Source organism: Corvus brachyrhynchos, unplaced genomic scaffold (genome assembly GCF_000691975.1).
Source record: "Corvus brachyrhynchos isolate BGI_N302 unplaced genomic scaffold, ASM69197v1 scaffold279, whole genome shotgun sequence".
Lineage (NCBI taxonomy): Eukaryota > Metazoa > Chordata > Aves > Passeriformes > Corvidae > Corvus > Corvus brachyrhynchos.
The window spans coordinates 1,191,368-1,206,387 of NW_008246060.1; the positions used below are offsets into that span (position 1 = coordinate 1,191,368).

General features: G+C 38.2%; 2 protein-coding genes across 2 annotated transcripts in view; both read left to right on the plus strand.

Moving 5' to 3' along the window:
* DNA2 (DNA replication helicase/nuclease 2) overlaps window positions 1–13,820 on the plus strand; it is a gene marked incomplete at its 5' end in the record, with an annotated part of 21,374 nt that extends 7,554 nt beyond the window's left edge. Inside the window, 14 exons of the mRNA XM_008642742.2 lie at window positions 529–694; window positions 2,001–2,195; window positions 2,389–2,619; window positions 3,123–3,239; window positions 3,343–3,452; window positions 4,521–4,630; window positions 5,556–5,780; window positions 6,865–7,058; window positions 7,162–7,251; window positions 7,346–7,538; window positions 10,141–10,230; window positions 10,849–11,031; window positions 11,151–11,297; window positions 12,261–13,820. Of these exons, the coding sequence (XP_008640964.2) occupies window positions 529–694; window positions 2,001–2,195; window positions 2,389–2,619; window positions 3,123–3,239; window positions 3,343–3,452; window positions 4,521–4,630; window positions 5,556–5,780; window positions 6,865–7,058; window positions 7,162–7,251; window positions 7,346–7,538; window positions 10,141–10,230; window positions 10,849–11,031; window positions 11,151–11,297; window positions 12,261–12,317 (2,108 nt within the window). The remainder of the gene's footprint in view (window positions 1–528; window positions 695–2,000; window positions 2,196–2,388; window positions 2,620–3,122; window positions 3,240–3,342; window positions 3,453–4,520; window positions 4,631–5,555; window positions 5,781–6,864; window positions 7,059–7,161; window positions 7,252–7,345; window positions 7,539–10,140; window positions 10,231–10,848; window positions 11,032–11,150; window positions 11,298–12,260) is intronic.
* Window positions 11,254–15,020, plus strand: part of RUFY2 (RUN and FYVE domain containing 2) — a 29,157-nt gene continuing 25,390 nt past the window's right edge. Inside the window, exon 1 of the mRNA XM_017746312.1 lies at window positions 11,254–11,336. The gene's annotated coding sequence lies outside the window, so the exon portion shown is untranslated. The remainder of the gene's footprint in view (window positions 11,337–15,020) is intronic.

The following is a 15,020-nucleotide window of genomic DNA, read 5'->3' on the forward strand; positions in this document are numbered from 1 at the left end:
GGCGGGAGCGGCAGGGACAAGCACAAATCCCGGGTGGCAGATGCGATGTATCCAAACTGCGAAGCTGCAGTGGGAACCCCCAGAAGTCCAGGCAGGCAGGGCAAGCACGGCTACAACGTAGAGAAGGCTTGAAGCAGCGGCGGGGGCAGGGCGGCCACAGACCAGCTCCCAGTGGAGCAGGGAAGGCGGGCTTGGGATCCTGGGGTTTCTCTGGCAGAAGGAAAAGCAGCCGAAGAAAGCAGCTTCTCTCTCTGTCCAAACGTCGGGACCGACTGTCCGCACACCCAGGTGAAACAGAAGAGTAGCCAGATGCACCCCACTCCAATGGGTAGGTCTTTTGTTTGTCTGAAGTATCCAGCAATTTGTCCCCCTAGCAACACCTATGGGGAAAATTCCTTTAACAGAAAAAAAAAGACGAGGAGAACTCCTAAAACCCCAACACTGACTAAAAAGTTGATAGCTAATTACTTTTGAGGTAGAAATTCTTGCAAACAGGAACATCAGCTTAGTTTATTCTTTTCTTGACAGAATTAATGAAGTTAAGAAATCATGTGGCCTTCTACTTAACGCACAGTACCTATAAATCTTCTGTGGGAAGGCAGAATTCACAGCTTGCTGCTTTGCCTCCTGTGATCGATGACAGTCAAGCATGTAAATATTGTTCCCAAATGCACAACTGCTTTTTATACAGCAGGTAAAAAAAAAAAGTCTGACTAATGTTTTTAAATGAGCTTGAATAATTGTGTCTTTTGATACAATAATTTAATTTTTGTGGTTGACAGCTTTGTACTTATTGAGGACTCTAGCACCCCAAAAGAATCTTCCACAGATCCCTCTACAACTTTTATAATTCAGCTCCTGATCTCACGGAGACTTAATATGTTTGCTCAGGTACACTTTCTGCAAGACAAAATCTGAGATAAATCTCAACAAAATATTTGATGACGATAACAGATCTGTTAAAAAAGCTATATTCTTGCAAAAGATTGACAAAAGGCAATCTTTTGGGCCTGAATTCTGGCTGGACAACCGCTTTTTCAGGTTGACTCTGCAGAAGATTGTTTCCCTGTGGGGTATCACACAAGTACTGACACATTGATACTACTCTGCTGAAGTCTTCTTGCATCTACTGTTAAAAATAAGTCATAAACAAATATTTGATAAAATTTCACGTTAAGTTATTGAATTGTTTTAAGATCTGTTACAAGTTTTAGTCTCTATGCTGCACAAAAACCAACCAAAATTGTATATGGAAATGATCAAATGAGGTATGTTAGAACAGGAGAGCCTCTGGGGTGATCTCGTGTAAACAGAATGCCTGATTGTTTTTAAAATTCTAGGGGTAAAACTGTACATTGAGGGAGCTTTGTGGGCATACATGACATGTCTCTGTGAAATCCTACTTCTAATACTCAGTTGTTACAGCAACAGAATTATAGCTGGGTAGCTATTTACTTCTGAATAAGCTTTTCTCTCTCTGGTTGTGTTTTGTATACATGATTTGGTATAACGTCTATTGATATAAAGTTTTTAAATAAATTGACTTGAAGTTTGCCTGTGTATTAGTTATTAAATCCCCATTGCTTAGCTAAGTATCAAAATAATATTTGTATGTTACAATAAAAGGGGTAAAAGATCGACTCTGTAAATGTACACGTTACTGTCTTTGAAATGCCTTTATCTGGTGTTTGATTAACTTATCGCCCTTCAAAATCATAGAGATGATGTAAAGTTATTCATATAAGATTATGCAATTATTAATGAATTAATTAATTTTATAAATTAATTATTTATAAATTAATACATTAAAATTATTAAGATAAGAAGATTATTATCCTTCTGAACAAAGGAAGGATACAGATTCAACTTCATTCAAGTAATGATGAATTAATCTACCTGGTATGTTACAGTAGATATTTAGATTGTTGTTTTGTACATATGGGCTTGCAGGAGAAAAAGGATACAGGCTGAGCCTTTCCTGTGGTTGGTTCTATTCCTAGAGCTGTAGAGCAGAAGATGGCCAGTGTGGCCTTTCCTCCTGCTATGGTACCTGTCATTGACAGAGAGACCCAGCACCTGAAACCCTCCCACTTAGAGTATTTCAGCCTCTGGTATCTGATGTTAACCTTGGAGCTGCAAAGTGGAGAGCATAAAAAGGGATATAAAAATATATGGATGATATCTTCTTTGGAAAGGTAAGGTGTAATTTCTAAACTCGTGCCAATGATGCTTCCTTCCTTCCTTTTGTTTTTTTTTTTGTATTTTGGTTTTGGTGGTTGGTTGTGGGTGGTGTAGTTTTTGAACTTGCGGGTTTTTTTAATTAATAATTCTCTTTCAGGGAGGATCTTAATATTAAAATATTTCTTTTTTTGATATCTATCTTAATAGAGAGAAGGCTGGAGATTGTGTTGGAAACATGATCAGAGTTGATGAAGTCTGTGAAATTTCTGAGGGACAGTATCTACATTTTTTCCAGCGTAGAAATGGTGCCATATCTGGAACAAACCTGTTGGTTGGTGATCGAGTGGTTGTGAGTGGAGAGGAAAAGGGTTTACTTGGTTTGGCTACTGGCTATGTTAGAGAAGTCAGTGGAACAAAAGTCTCCTGTTTGTTGGGCAGGTAATAAGATAAAAAGAAAAATATCTGTTTGTAAACACTCTTGTACTGGCTTGAGGAAGGGTACTACTAGGTGTCCAAAAAGCTGTGACATATCCTGACTCTTCCTACTGGCTTTGGGGTACCCTCCAGAAATTCTCTTGTCTTGATTGAAAATGTCACTACTTGGTCAATATATGCCTGTCTATTTAACTAGGTTGTTTGAATAAAAGCACATTTAAACTGTATTTGCTTATGTCTCTAACATGAAACTATATGGACACAGTGATTACTGTGTTAATAGTAACTTTCATTATTCAGTCTATATTTTCTTTAAATTTGGCTTATGTTTTATTATCCCTCATTGGGATCATGCTTTATTTAGATCAGTTAATAGTGTATTTCTATTAGGTATTGCTTCACTCTGGGATCTCTGGAAGATGTAATATAACATGTAGTAATAAGTCTTTAATCAACATATTGCTGGTAAACTGAATTATTTTATCCATGTTATTATCATCCTTCAGGAATTTGTCAAACCTCCCCAAGAACACCGTATTTAGGTTGGATCACGACGAAGGAGATGTTGGTACAGGAGTCCCTTTTGAAAATCTTTCTAAATTGATGAAAGATTCCCCAGTCAGGTATGAAAAATCAAATTAATTTCATGGTTTCAATATTTTCAGATAAAGTTTCTCAACCGGTTACTCTTATTGTAACTCTGTTTTGTTTTATTTTTATCCACAGTGAAAGGCTCCGCAACTTGATAATTGACTTCCAGAAACCGCGTTTTATTCAGCACTTGAGCTCTGTCCTTCCTCCTGAAGCAAAAGAAACTGTTGCAAATATTTTAAAGGGTACAAAGTGACTTTCCCCCAAATGCTCTGCTTGGTAGTATATCTCTATAGCCAAAGTATTTATCATGATAAATATAAGAAGTTTTTCCTACTTTGGGGTCCAGTGATAATTTTCAGCTTAAAAATTAAAACCAAGTTCTTACCTTGCATGTCTTCTAACTAGTTGAAGACTAATTTAATAACAGGAAGACTTGATCAGATACTTGTTTACAACTTTTTTTTACTTTTGTTAGTTGCTGCAGCTTGCAGTTGCAAACAGAGTGCCATATAATTACCTCTGTAACCTTTACAAAAGGAATGAACAGAGACAGCTCTTGGGATAGAGGAAGCTGACCTTGAGGGAGAGGAAGGAGATGGGCTTTAGTGTAAGCATTCACTTGTATAATCGCTCTTGCTGACTTGGGAGCTCTGTGGTGTGTGATGCTTTGTGCTTTATTTAAAAACAAAACTTATTTAGGTATGAGACAGTATCTTGTATTTGATGGAAATATTTCCTTGTTCTCTGACAGAGTTGCCTGTCAAAACATAAATTTAACTGAATTCTCTTAGAGCAAACTGAACTTTTTTATAACAACTCAGTTTGAAGTCTTATTTTGCTTGAGTTTGCCTAGTCCAAGCTGGTGAAATGTGCTACTTGTTTGCATCAGACTGGGGCGAACAAGCTCTGCTGTAATGTTTGTTCTAAACAAGATGCTGCTGTATGTGCAACTCATCACCCCTTGCTGTGAGCTGTGTGTTTGAATGTGAAAGTGGTATGATCAAACACAAGTGCCCAGGCACAATATATGGAGGTGATCAATTAAGATATTAGAAAAAAAAGTCATAAAAGATCTAAAACTAAAAATGTCTTCAGTAACTTATTTCTAGGACTGTAGTGCAGACCCTTTACTACTTATCTTGTGTATTATGTTTAATGTCGTACCTTCATTAGAACCTACAGACTTTGCTCAGTTCTTGTCTTTATTAAGGACTTTAGTGAAGGAGGAAATTATAGTTTTGTTCTAGCTTTAGTAATTATTACAATTATGATGAAGTGTAGTAATTTAATTTTGCTTTTTCTTCTAAAAGGTCTAAATAAGCCTCAGAAACAGGCAATGAAACAAGTGCTACTTTCAAAAGACTACACACTTATTGTGGGTATGCCTGGAACAGGAAAAACCACTACGATATGTGCTCTAGTAAGATCATGTACCTTGGTGCTTAATTTTTTTGGTGAGATTTAGAAGATAGCATTAAACCAACTGTGTAGTGTAGTGTCATGACTTAATCTAACAGTATCTGTATAACTTCAAAGAAGAAAACACATTTCTTTTTCTTAACCTATATTTGATGGAACTAAAACTAGATTTTGTGGAGTAGGGTTGTCTGTTGCTTGCGTAGGAGTATATGTGGGAGGGAGGAGATTGAAGTGTGATATTTAATCACTTCTGTGATGCTTTAGTGCTAAAATTCTTTGGCTCCAAATATGAGCAAGTCCTCAAATCTTGAGTTATAGCTCAAAAGAGGGACTTCTTGAGAAGTCAGTAACTTGTCCATTGTAAATTTTATCAACCTGTGGGGCTGAATCTATGTGCAGTCTGCTACCATCTCCTCTGGTTGGTGGTTCTCTTTTCCCCAGGAATGTCCTGTAGGAGCATGCTGGATTTATACTGTGGGCTGAGTGAGGTTTTCTTAGAACAGCAGTGTTATCCTGCTTCCAGTTGTCATCAGGCTGGAGAGCAGGCAGCTGGTGCTATCTTCAGCCCATTCCACTGAATCTGTACCGGCTAAATTGCCATGGAGAACAGTGTTGTGGGAATGGGCTGCATGGCTTGTTCTTACAGTGGGGATCTTAAGAGTGCAGTTCCTTGTGAGTGCACATCCAGATATTGGCTCTCACTGTTTGCAGCAGTGTTGTGAGCCTGCTGTTCATGGGAACCTCCAAGACTACTGACAATGGCCAACTGACACATCTGGCCGACTGACGCAGATCATGTGTCAGACATGCTTATTATTGGCTCCCTCTGAAACCCCTCGTGTTTTTCACCTTGTTAGACATGGGATTGTTGATTCTTTTAGATAAACTAACAACTTCTCCTTTTCTTTCCCTTTGCCACTCATTAGGTGAGAATTCTTTCTGCTTGTGGCTTCAGTGTCCTTCTGACCAGTTTTACACACACAGCTGTAGACAACGTCCTTCTGAAACTGGCCAAATTCAAAGTTGGCTTCTTGCGCTTGGGGCGAGCTCAGAAGGTTCATCCAGATATTCAGAAATATACAGAAGAAGAAATTTGCAGGTCCAAATCAGTTAAGTCTGTAACAGATTTGGAAGAGGTCTATAATAGTCAGGTGAGAGAAATGTTTTTTGCTAGCTCTACAAATTATTAAAGATAATGACATTAGTATTTTTTTGGATGCTGCAGAGAAGGAACCCATCCCAAGGGTGTGTACTGCTGTAAGAAATCTGAGCTGAAAGAGATACTCAACCTCTGCATTGTTTCAATTTCTTTATCGCCAGTAATGACCTACATTAAGTCTGAAAGTTGGGAAGCTTTGTTTATGTCCACACAAAGTAACTCATCATTGTAAGCAATAAGCCCCAAAGACTCCAGTGCTTTTATCTGAGATCTTGTGAATGGGCTGCTGCAGCCTCCTTTAACATTATTCACATATCGCTGCTGTTTTTCCCTTCTCCCTCCCACTTGTGCTCATTGTGCCATCAGTACAATCAGCAGATGGGGAAGAGGAAGTGGAATGCTGTGGAGCGACCGGGCCAAACCCTTATTTTTGATTGAAAGATTAGTGCTGTCTGTGTGAATGTTAATGCAAACCATAATGGGAGCTGGGTCATATGGCAGCTTTAAATTAAATTTGCTGAAAGAATAAAGCTTGATGGTAGTTGGACTAAATGCCAGCTTCACAAAAGGTGCCATTTACTTTTTATTGATAAACATTGCAGGGGAATGACTGAAGTCATAAAGGGAATGACTTAGCATTTCTTATTTTAGTCGTTTTGGATTGCAGTGGAAGCACAGCCATGGCAAGAACTGTGCTGCTGTTGTTGTTTTATCCTCTGTTCAGTATTGAAAAAAAAAAAACCCCAAACCTCCTGATTTTTCACAGTAGTCATTTCAGCACACTCCGTGAATTGTACATGAATAGAACGTGGCATCATTCTGAACACATGACAGGAACAAGTTATTTGCTACAGTCTGCTCTAAAGCTGGTTTTGTTTGTCACTTGCAATTGGTGCAAGAATATGTCAGGCCAATATACATCTAAATTATGCTGGTCTGATTTCGAGGACTAATAATTTGATTTCTTTGATTTTACAGTTTAGTTTAATGGGAAATATTTTTTTTTTTAACATGGAGAACATAATGCTAGAGGATATAAAGTGTACCTTATCCTTAAAGCACGTCTCAATTTTCAGCCCGTGGTAGCAACGTCTTGCATGGGAGTAAATCACCCCATCTTTGTTCAGAAGCAATTTGACTTCTGTATTGTTGATGAAGCTTCCCAAATAAGCCAGCTCATCTGCCTGGGCCCACTGTTGTGCTCCAAAAGGTTTGTGCTGGTGGGGGATCATCAGCAGCTGCCTCCACTTGTGCTGAATGCAGAAGCAAGGTAAGATAAAATGCTTCTGGACAATTATTAATAACAAATTCTGGGAAGGCTCTTGCACTGTTCTGATTGACACATTCTGATTTTTGTTTTTGTGTTGTAACAGAGATCTTGGCATGAGTGAAAGCTTATTTAAAAGGCTGGAACAAAACCAAAATGCTGTTGTCCAATTAACTGTGCAATACAGAATGAATAGGTACTTACAACTTTCATTTATTAAATTGTGTTCTTAATGTGGGATTGAAATAGCAAGATTTTTATGCCTTTTTTTTTGTTTTTTATATCTTTAGTAAGATTATGTCATTGAGTAACATGCTGGTATATGAAGGCAAACTGGAATGTGGCTCAGAGAAGGTATCAAATGCCACTGTTAACTTGCCCAACCTAAAGAAATTGAAACTGGACCTTGGGGATGCTTCAAAGACATGGCTGAAGGAAGTCCTTGATCCAGACACCCCTGTGTGTTTTCTGAACACGGAGAAGGTAAAGTTCCTTATGCTCTTTCAACATTGTATTTTGAGGCAAGTTCTCAATACAATCAACATGTAAAACTTCATTCAGCTTAGGTAGGGTACAACAGGGAACTTCAGAAAGCGGTTTTCTAGGACCGGGTAAAGTGTGCAGCACAAAAAATTGGTATTGTTGGCATAGCTGAGCAGGGGTGGTACAACTGCTGCTGGAAACATCGCATCTGAGAACAGCTGAAAACCTGAATCTAGATAATACTTCAGAAAATATGGAATGGACTGTAAACTTTGTTTTTCCTGTACAGTGTATCTCAAAGTGTGTAGCCATACTGGATGTCCTTGCAACCAGGGAATGGCCTTATTTCCAGCACCTGAGGGTCAGGCGTGTCAAAGCTGTGTGCCAGTGGCAGGAGTAACTGCAATTCTCCATGGAATTTTGCAGACATTCTATACACTGAAGTGTAAGGGAGGAATAAATTGGTTTAGGTGTGTCCTTTCACGGAGACTCAAAATTTTGCTGGGAAAGTAAAATTCTAGTGTGGATAAAACTTCTGCAAAGAAACTGACTTGCAGGAAAAACGAGGAAGAGTTCAAACCCGTGTGGAAAAAGATTAGTAAATTAGTACCTGTTTGTGGTCTCTAGTACTTGTCACTGTAATTGGTGATTGGATTATGATTTGAGTCTTTCTTCCTCCTTAATAGGTTTTATGTTGATTCCTATTAATACTGTGTTTTGCCAATAATTACATCAACTAATGATCTTTTATGCTGACCCTGGTTAGAATTCACCAGTCTTTCTATGCTCTCCGTGACATTGTACAGGATTCATGTTTTTTATAACTGTTCTGATAGAATCTCTTCAATGACCTAAAGAGAAGCAGTATTTACTTTGATGACTTAGAGAAATTTCTAAAAATGTCTAAACTAAACAGAGACATTTTCCAGGAATGCCTTGACAGATGCAGTCCCTTTCCCAGGAAAGCAGACAGGTGGTCCCAGGGAAGAGGCTTGTTAATAGGAACCTGGCTGAAACACTGTTCATCTAGTAATCACAGCAGAATTGCTAATGAGAAAACTAGAGTTTCTGTTCCATTTTTTTTCCCTGGAAAGCCCATCTCGAGTGTAAGACAGCTGTCCTCTTCCTAGAGCCAGGAGGAAAGTTTTTATTTCCAGAATAGTCTAGATTTGTTGAGATGTGAGGTTATGATGTCATTTCTCCTTTTGGACTTCCTGCCAGAACTCCATGTATTGTGGTAGTCATGGAGGGGGAAATGGAAAAAAACCCACTAAACATGACAACAAACAAAACCAGCATTTATTTTCTTTGACTTCATAGTGGTTTTTTTTCCCCTGTATTTTTTAGTGTTTAACCAAGGAAAGCTTATGAAGAAATAGACTTGGGGGGAGGGATGCAAACAGAGAGAAAGAAGAGGAAAAAACACCATGACGCCACCAGGGAGCTTACATTTATTATGCTGGCTTTTTAGAAAAAGAAAAAAATGCCTCTATTGTTTTCTGCTTAACAATGCAACGTGTTTGTGACAGCAATCGGAAATCTATTTCTTTCTTTTCTGCCAACCCCTGTGTCAGTCTGCACTTCTCTGACAGCTTGGGGCTAGCTGTTAAAAAATGACATCCTTGATTTAGGGCAAGTCTCTTGAGAAATTCTAGGCCTAAGTTGTTTTTGTTGGGGGTTCTGCCAGTGTCCTATGGGAACAGGAGAAATATAAATGTAAGCATGTGTTACCATAAGCATGGCAGAGGTTTTAGTACTTCTTTCCTAAAATGATTTTTGTGTAGTTTTTAGCTACACTAATGCCAGTGTGGTTAGAAATTAACTGTGCAGTAAAACAGTGCTCTTCTGCTTGAAGAGAACTTGAGCACATGGACTTTGGAGGCTTCCCCCTCCATCGGGGACACCTTCATTTTTATTGGTGCTACTTCAACTTCAGAGAAGGCAAGAACCAAGCAAGGAGAAAAAATTACAAAACTGTGACACCACAATGACTAAGAGTTTACATCCTGAGCATGTTGGCCTAAAAAAAAACAGGATGCAGGGAAAGGGAGGTAATAGTTAAGAAATGGTAAATTCAGTGAATACTTTATTTAAAGGTTGGGAGTTCAGTTTAGTACTACCATTTTGGATAGTTCTTGCTGTAGTTTTAAAACATTAAAAAAATTATCCTTTATGCTATGGGATGAGGAAAATTTATTGTAAATATTGTTGTATGGAAAGCATTAAAGCAAAAGTCCCATGTAAAATATAATTTGGTCTCTTACCTTATCAACTGGAAAATGTCAATTTTTGGGTTTTTTGATATATGATGTATAATGTGTGAACTGTAAAGTCAGAGGATTAAGCTCTGGCAGTTTCTTAAGGTGACTATCCAGTGCTAGAAACTCATTTTGGGGATTGTTCCAATTTGTTTTGCAAATGCTGTATTCTGAAGTTAATTCACAATACAGGCTCTTCTGTTTAGTAAAATTTAGCATTTAACTTAATTTTGTAAATTAATACCATTAGTATAAATCCACGTATGACTCAGTGAGTTAGGGACAGAATATAGTACCCCATTACAGACAGCAAAAGTCATTATTTTCTCTTTTTGTCTTTAAAGGTCCCAGCACCAGAACATGCAGAAAAAGGTGGCATAAGTAATGTGACAGAAGCTAAAATAGTGCTTTTCCTCACATCCTTGTTTATTAAGGTATATTTTGCTTTATTACATGGTTTGGAGGGAGAGCTTTATAACTAATTTTTACATTGCTTTAGTAATGGTGACCGTATGTATCGGGTAGTTCTTTCGGGGATAATCTTAAGGATAAATTGAAGATTGGCTACGTGTCAGTGTAGTGAGGAGCCTGAGTTGCGTTCCCTTCCCTGTCCCTTGCCTGGTTGGATTTGAGATGCAAAAAACAAAAGCTGGATGCCAAATTCTTTTAAGAGATGAGGACTTTCTTGGGAGGGAGGGGAGAGGATTTGCCTTTGTTCCTTTTTTCATCCAGTCAGCTTCAGGAGTATTACAGACTAGGAGCTCTGAGTAAACCTTGCAGTTTAAAGATGAAGGAAAAGTGAGGATTTCAAAGATATCTTGTCTTTGTGCTAAGTTAAGACAAAGCTTGGGAGCTTGCAGTAACCAATGTTTCCTGTCTTCTTTAGTTCATGCTTAGTCACACCTACAGTTCCATTGGTGTAGATACAATATCTGGCAGCACTGTTTAAAAAAAAATTAAATTAAAAAAATCCTTGATGGTCTTCTGATGGTACTGAGTCTCCCAAGCCAACTGCAGTGACAAATTTTTTCTCCTGTTTCTTCTTCATTCAGGCTGGCTGTAAGCCCTCAGACATTGGCATTATATCCCCATACAGACATCAGCTAAAAACAATCACTGATTTGATGGCAAAATGGAAGGAGAACAGAGTGGAAGTCAACACGGTCGACAAATACCAAGGAAGAGACAAAAGTATAATAATTGTGTCTTTTGTTAGGAGCAGTATTGATGAAAATGTAAGTTGGTCATATTAACTTCGTTTCAGTCAATTTTAGCAGTTTAGATGCATTTTGAAAATGAGTGGTTTATGTCTATTAAATAGGAAAAATAAAAGCAAGTGACATTTATTTAACAGCTTGGCACCCTCCTGAAGGACTGGCGCCGCCTGAATGTTGCTATCACAAGAGCCAAGCACAAACTGGTCATGGTGGGTTGTGTTCCATCCCTGTGCTGCTATCCTCCCTTGGAGAAGCTCCTCTGCCATTTGCAGTCCCAGGCAATGATATCCTTTTTCTCCATGCTGGTTTGGGAAAGGGGAAAGGTAAGACTGACTTACTGAGATTTGAGGTAAGGATGGGATGGTCTTTGATTATTTAGTGATGGGCAACACAGCACAAAATGTGCTGATTAAATTTGCCAGACGTATACTTGAGATCAAGCTAGTGGATGGATTTAGAACCTTCTCTGTAGATACAAAAATGCTGCTAGCAAGGATTTTCTTGCTGTTTTCTAAGTCCATGAGAGACTTTTCTCTCTCACAGAAGAGGCAGCAGAGTTATGTAAACAACCAAACACCTGCAGCCTTGAAAAGTCTTGTTTATGGTATAGTAGAAAAATATTTTGACAATGGATGTTTTAGGATTTTAGCCAATCACCCCCAAGGGCTGGCTGATCCTTGTCCAATTAGACTATGAAGAAAAAAGTCTATAAAAGAGTTTTAAAAATAATTAAATAAATCAATCTTGCTGCACAATTCCTGCCTGCTGGATCTTCTCTCCTCCTCCTCCCTATGGCTGCGGGACACGGTGATATATCCTAGGGCCCAGGCCTGCAGTAATACTTCTCTGTCTTTGAAAGCAGAAAATGTCAGTGCTGACTTGCAAGTCAACTTTGACATAATTTTTTGATTTCGAAGACTGAATTTTTAATTTTTAATGCTTTTGCATTTTTTCCCATGATCATTCTAGTTTCTTGGCATCTTAACGTCAGTGTGATTGCTTTCTTCCACTTAACACATGTTTCATGAATAATCTTGGTGGAAAGGAAAATAGTGTCACTTTCAGATGACTTGGTAATTGTTTCTTTCTCTCTGACATTGTACTGAGTAAGCTTTAGCTATTGCTGTTTCCATCTCCTATTTAAACAGCAAGAGCCTTGTTAGCTGCTTTTTTTGCAAACACCAATGCATATTCAAACAGGTTTTGTGAAAGCAAAATGCTGTCAAAATTCTTCCTTAACTTGCCACATCTTGAATCTTCCAGCCGGAGCTCATGAAAGTATCCACAAGTGTAACATCTTATGAGTGTGAAGATGGAAAGTTTTACAGGCCTTTGTATCTTTTCTTCTGCTGTTCTTTAATGGAAATAACTGATTATTGGGGTATCAGTGCTGATGGGCACTGTTCAGTCTGGAGGCAGCCAAAACAGGAAACATTCAATTATTTTGGAAGTTTCCTTTCAGTAAAATGACAAATATTTATTGAAAAAGCTGATGGTTACAGTGCTACTAAAGCTCCCACCTTACTTCTGACAAACCAGAAATTTGAAGCACTCTGTTCTTTCCACTACTGGATAATTGCTATATTCTCTTTTACCTTGGTGAACTGTTATCTGCATAAGTGAGTGGGGAAACACTTGAAGAGGAAGGGAGTGTAAACCATTGTTGTATTGAGTCACAGTTTTCTGGGCTCAGTTTGATTTTAAAAACTTGAAAATGTAGTTTACATACAATTATTCCATCTGTTAGAATTCCTAATTAAGGTGCTGTGTTGTGCTGTTTGGAAAAAAAATAGGAAAAAGTTCCTCTTCTTCAAAGCCTCACATTGTCCTTTGAAGTCTACTGTTTTTAAAAATGCTGAAGTCTTTTATATTTATATACATAATGTAATTAATCTCTCATGTGAAGATCCCTTGATGACATTTCTAATCTCTTGATTTTGCATACATCAGGGAGATATGTGATGCTGATTCACTTAGTTCCCTATTATTAACTAATGTGTTAAGCAGATCAATCTGAAGTGAAATGCTTCATAGTAAAACTCTGTTTTCAGTTTATCTGATCTGTAGTCTTTAAAACAAAAATTTCCCTGAAAACAAAACTAGAGGTGCATCTTGCTGACGAAGACATTTACATGCTCAGGTTCTATTTTTTTAAAGATGATGGCATATAAACAACAGAAAACACTTTTAACCTGAGAGATCTGTGCTAATTTCTTTAAGCTACCTCATATTCTAGACTGAAGAGACTGAGTTTCTTTCCAAGGTTGATGGTGGAAACATCAATTTTTTTGATTCTTCAGAATCATTAGCATTTATTTTCTCTTGGATCAATGTCAAGTAGCTGTGTGCATATAGTTGCAGACAAATTTGTTAAATGTGAGCATTTTCACTTTTTTAAACTACTCCCTAACTTTTTGTAATGTTTGAAATAATAAAAGTTTGCTGTTGGTTTTGTTACAGTTGTTTATACTTTGCTAATACTTCGCTTTATAAAGGCAAATATTTTGAACAGTACAACAATAATTTGAATAGTTGACAGGATATCCTCCTTTTTCAGGTGACTATACATGCTTCATCAACTGTGTCTGTGCTCTGGCTCTTTCAAAAGATGAAAAAAATAGGGTAAAATATACTCTTTATTATAGCAGTGACATCAGAATACTTTTTTAGAAGAGATTTTTTGTCCCTGTATTTAGGATCTATGTGTAGAAAACTCTTAAGATTTGGCTAATCTGTTTTCTTACACCAAGTAATGCTTATCCAGGAAATCGTGTGCATGCTAATAAAAGCTTAAGAAATAAATTAGAGGTATTGCCATCCCATCATGAAGTTACATGAGAAACAAACACAAGAACATTTCCTTATCTACTTCTAAAATGCATCCTTGCTTCTAGTCATGTGGTAAAAATTAGATTGAGCAGCAGTCTACATATGAAACCATGTTTTGCTCTGGTAGTCTCAAACAAAATTTGAGATGCGATTCTCCAAAACACTTCATGTTTTAATGAATATACATAGCAAGTGAGTATCTTCTAGCAGTAAAGGACCACTTTTTCTGTGTGCTGCCTTTAAAGCAGCTTCCTCATGCAGAAGCAGCCATAGATGCTGCTGGAAAACCTGCAGATGCATGCCTAATGTGTTATATGCTGCTGGGATTCTCAAAAATGAAAAAAAAAGGAAGCTGTTTTATGCCGGACTAGTAAAATCAGAGCATGACTATTAGAACCGTTGAATGTTTAAATGTATAGATTCCTTTTTCCTTTTAAGAGGTGGGAATGGTGGCTATAAGAAGTGTCCCTGTCACCATGGGCTGTGTTCTATCCCTATGTTGCCCTTTTCCTTTGGTCCTCCCTTGCAGCCCCAGGCAGTGATATCCTTTCTGCTGTTTGTGTGCAGTCTCTGAAGCTGGGCAAGGTGAAGAACACCTTTTTATTTTACAGGTTGATGGTTAATCTTGCCCAAAAAGGGGAGAGGAAAGAATAATTATTAAGCAGACCATATTGTAGTGCTCAGGGTGCAGTAAGCATCAACTGAGATTCCATCTGGATGTGACAAACATGCTTGGTGATAAACACCATAGCGTATTTTGGTTCTTTTCTAGTCAGGTTCACATTTTAGGGCTTTTAAAAATTAAACCCCAAAAACTTACTTTTTTTTTTAATACTGGTTTTGATTCCCAGCAAGTTACCTTTGAAGGCACTGAACTCACAGATTTTTCTAGAACATTACTATTTATCCTGATACATGTTATTCAATGCTAGAGAATTATTATTTGGAATAAATGCTAGGGATATAAGCTTTATGTCACAAGAGAACGGTAGAGAAGCCTCAAGTTTGTGCTGCTTGATTGTGCTTAGCTCATGTCCGAGCCTTCCTGTGCCGAAGGCTGCCCTGGCGCTCTTGCCCATGCCTGCGGCCGATGCCGCTCTCCCGGCGGGCTGCTGGGGCCGGGCGCGGTGCGGCAGTGCCCGAGGCGGGGGGGCTATCGCGATAGGGCCGGGGGCGGG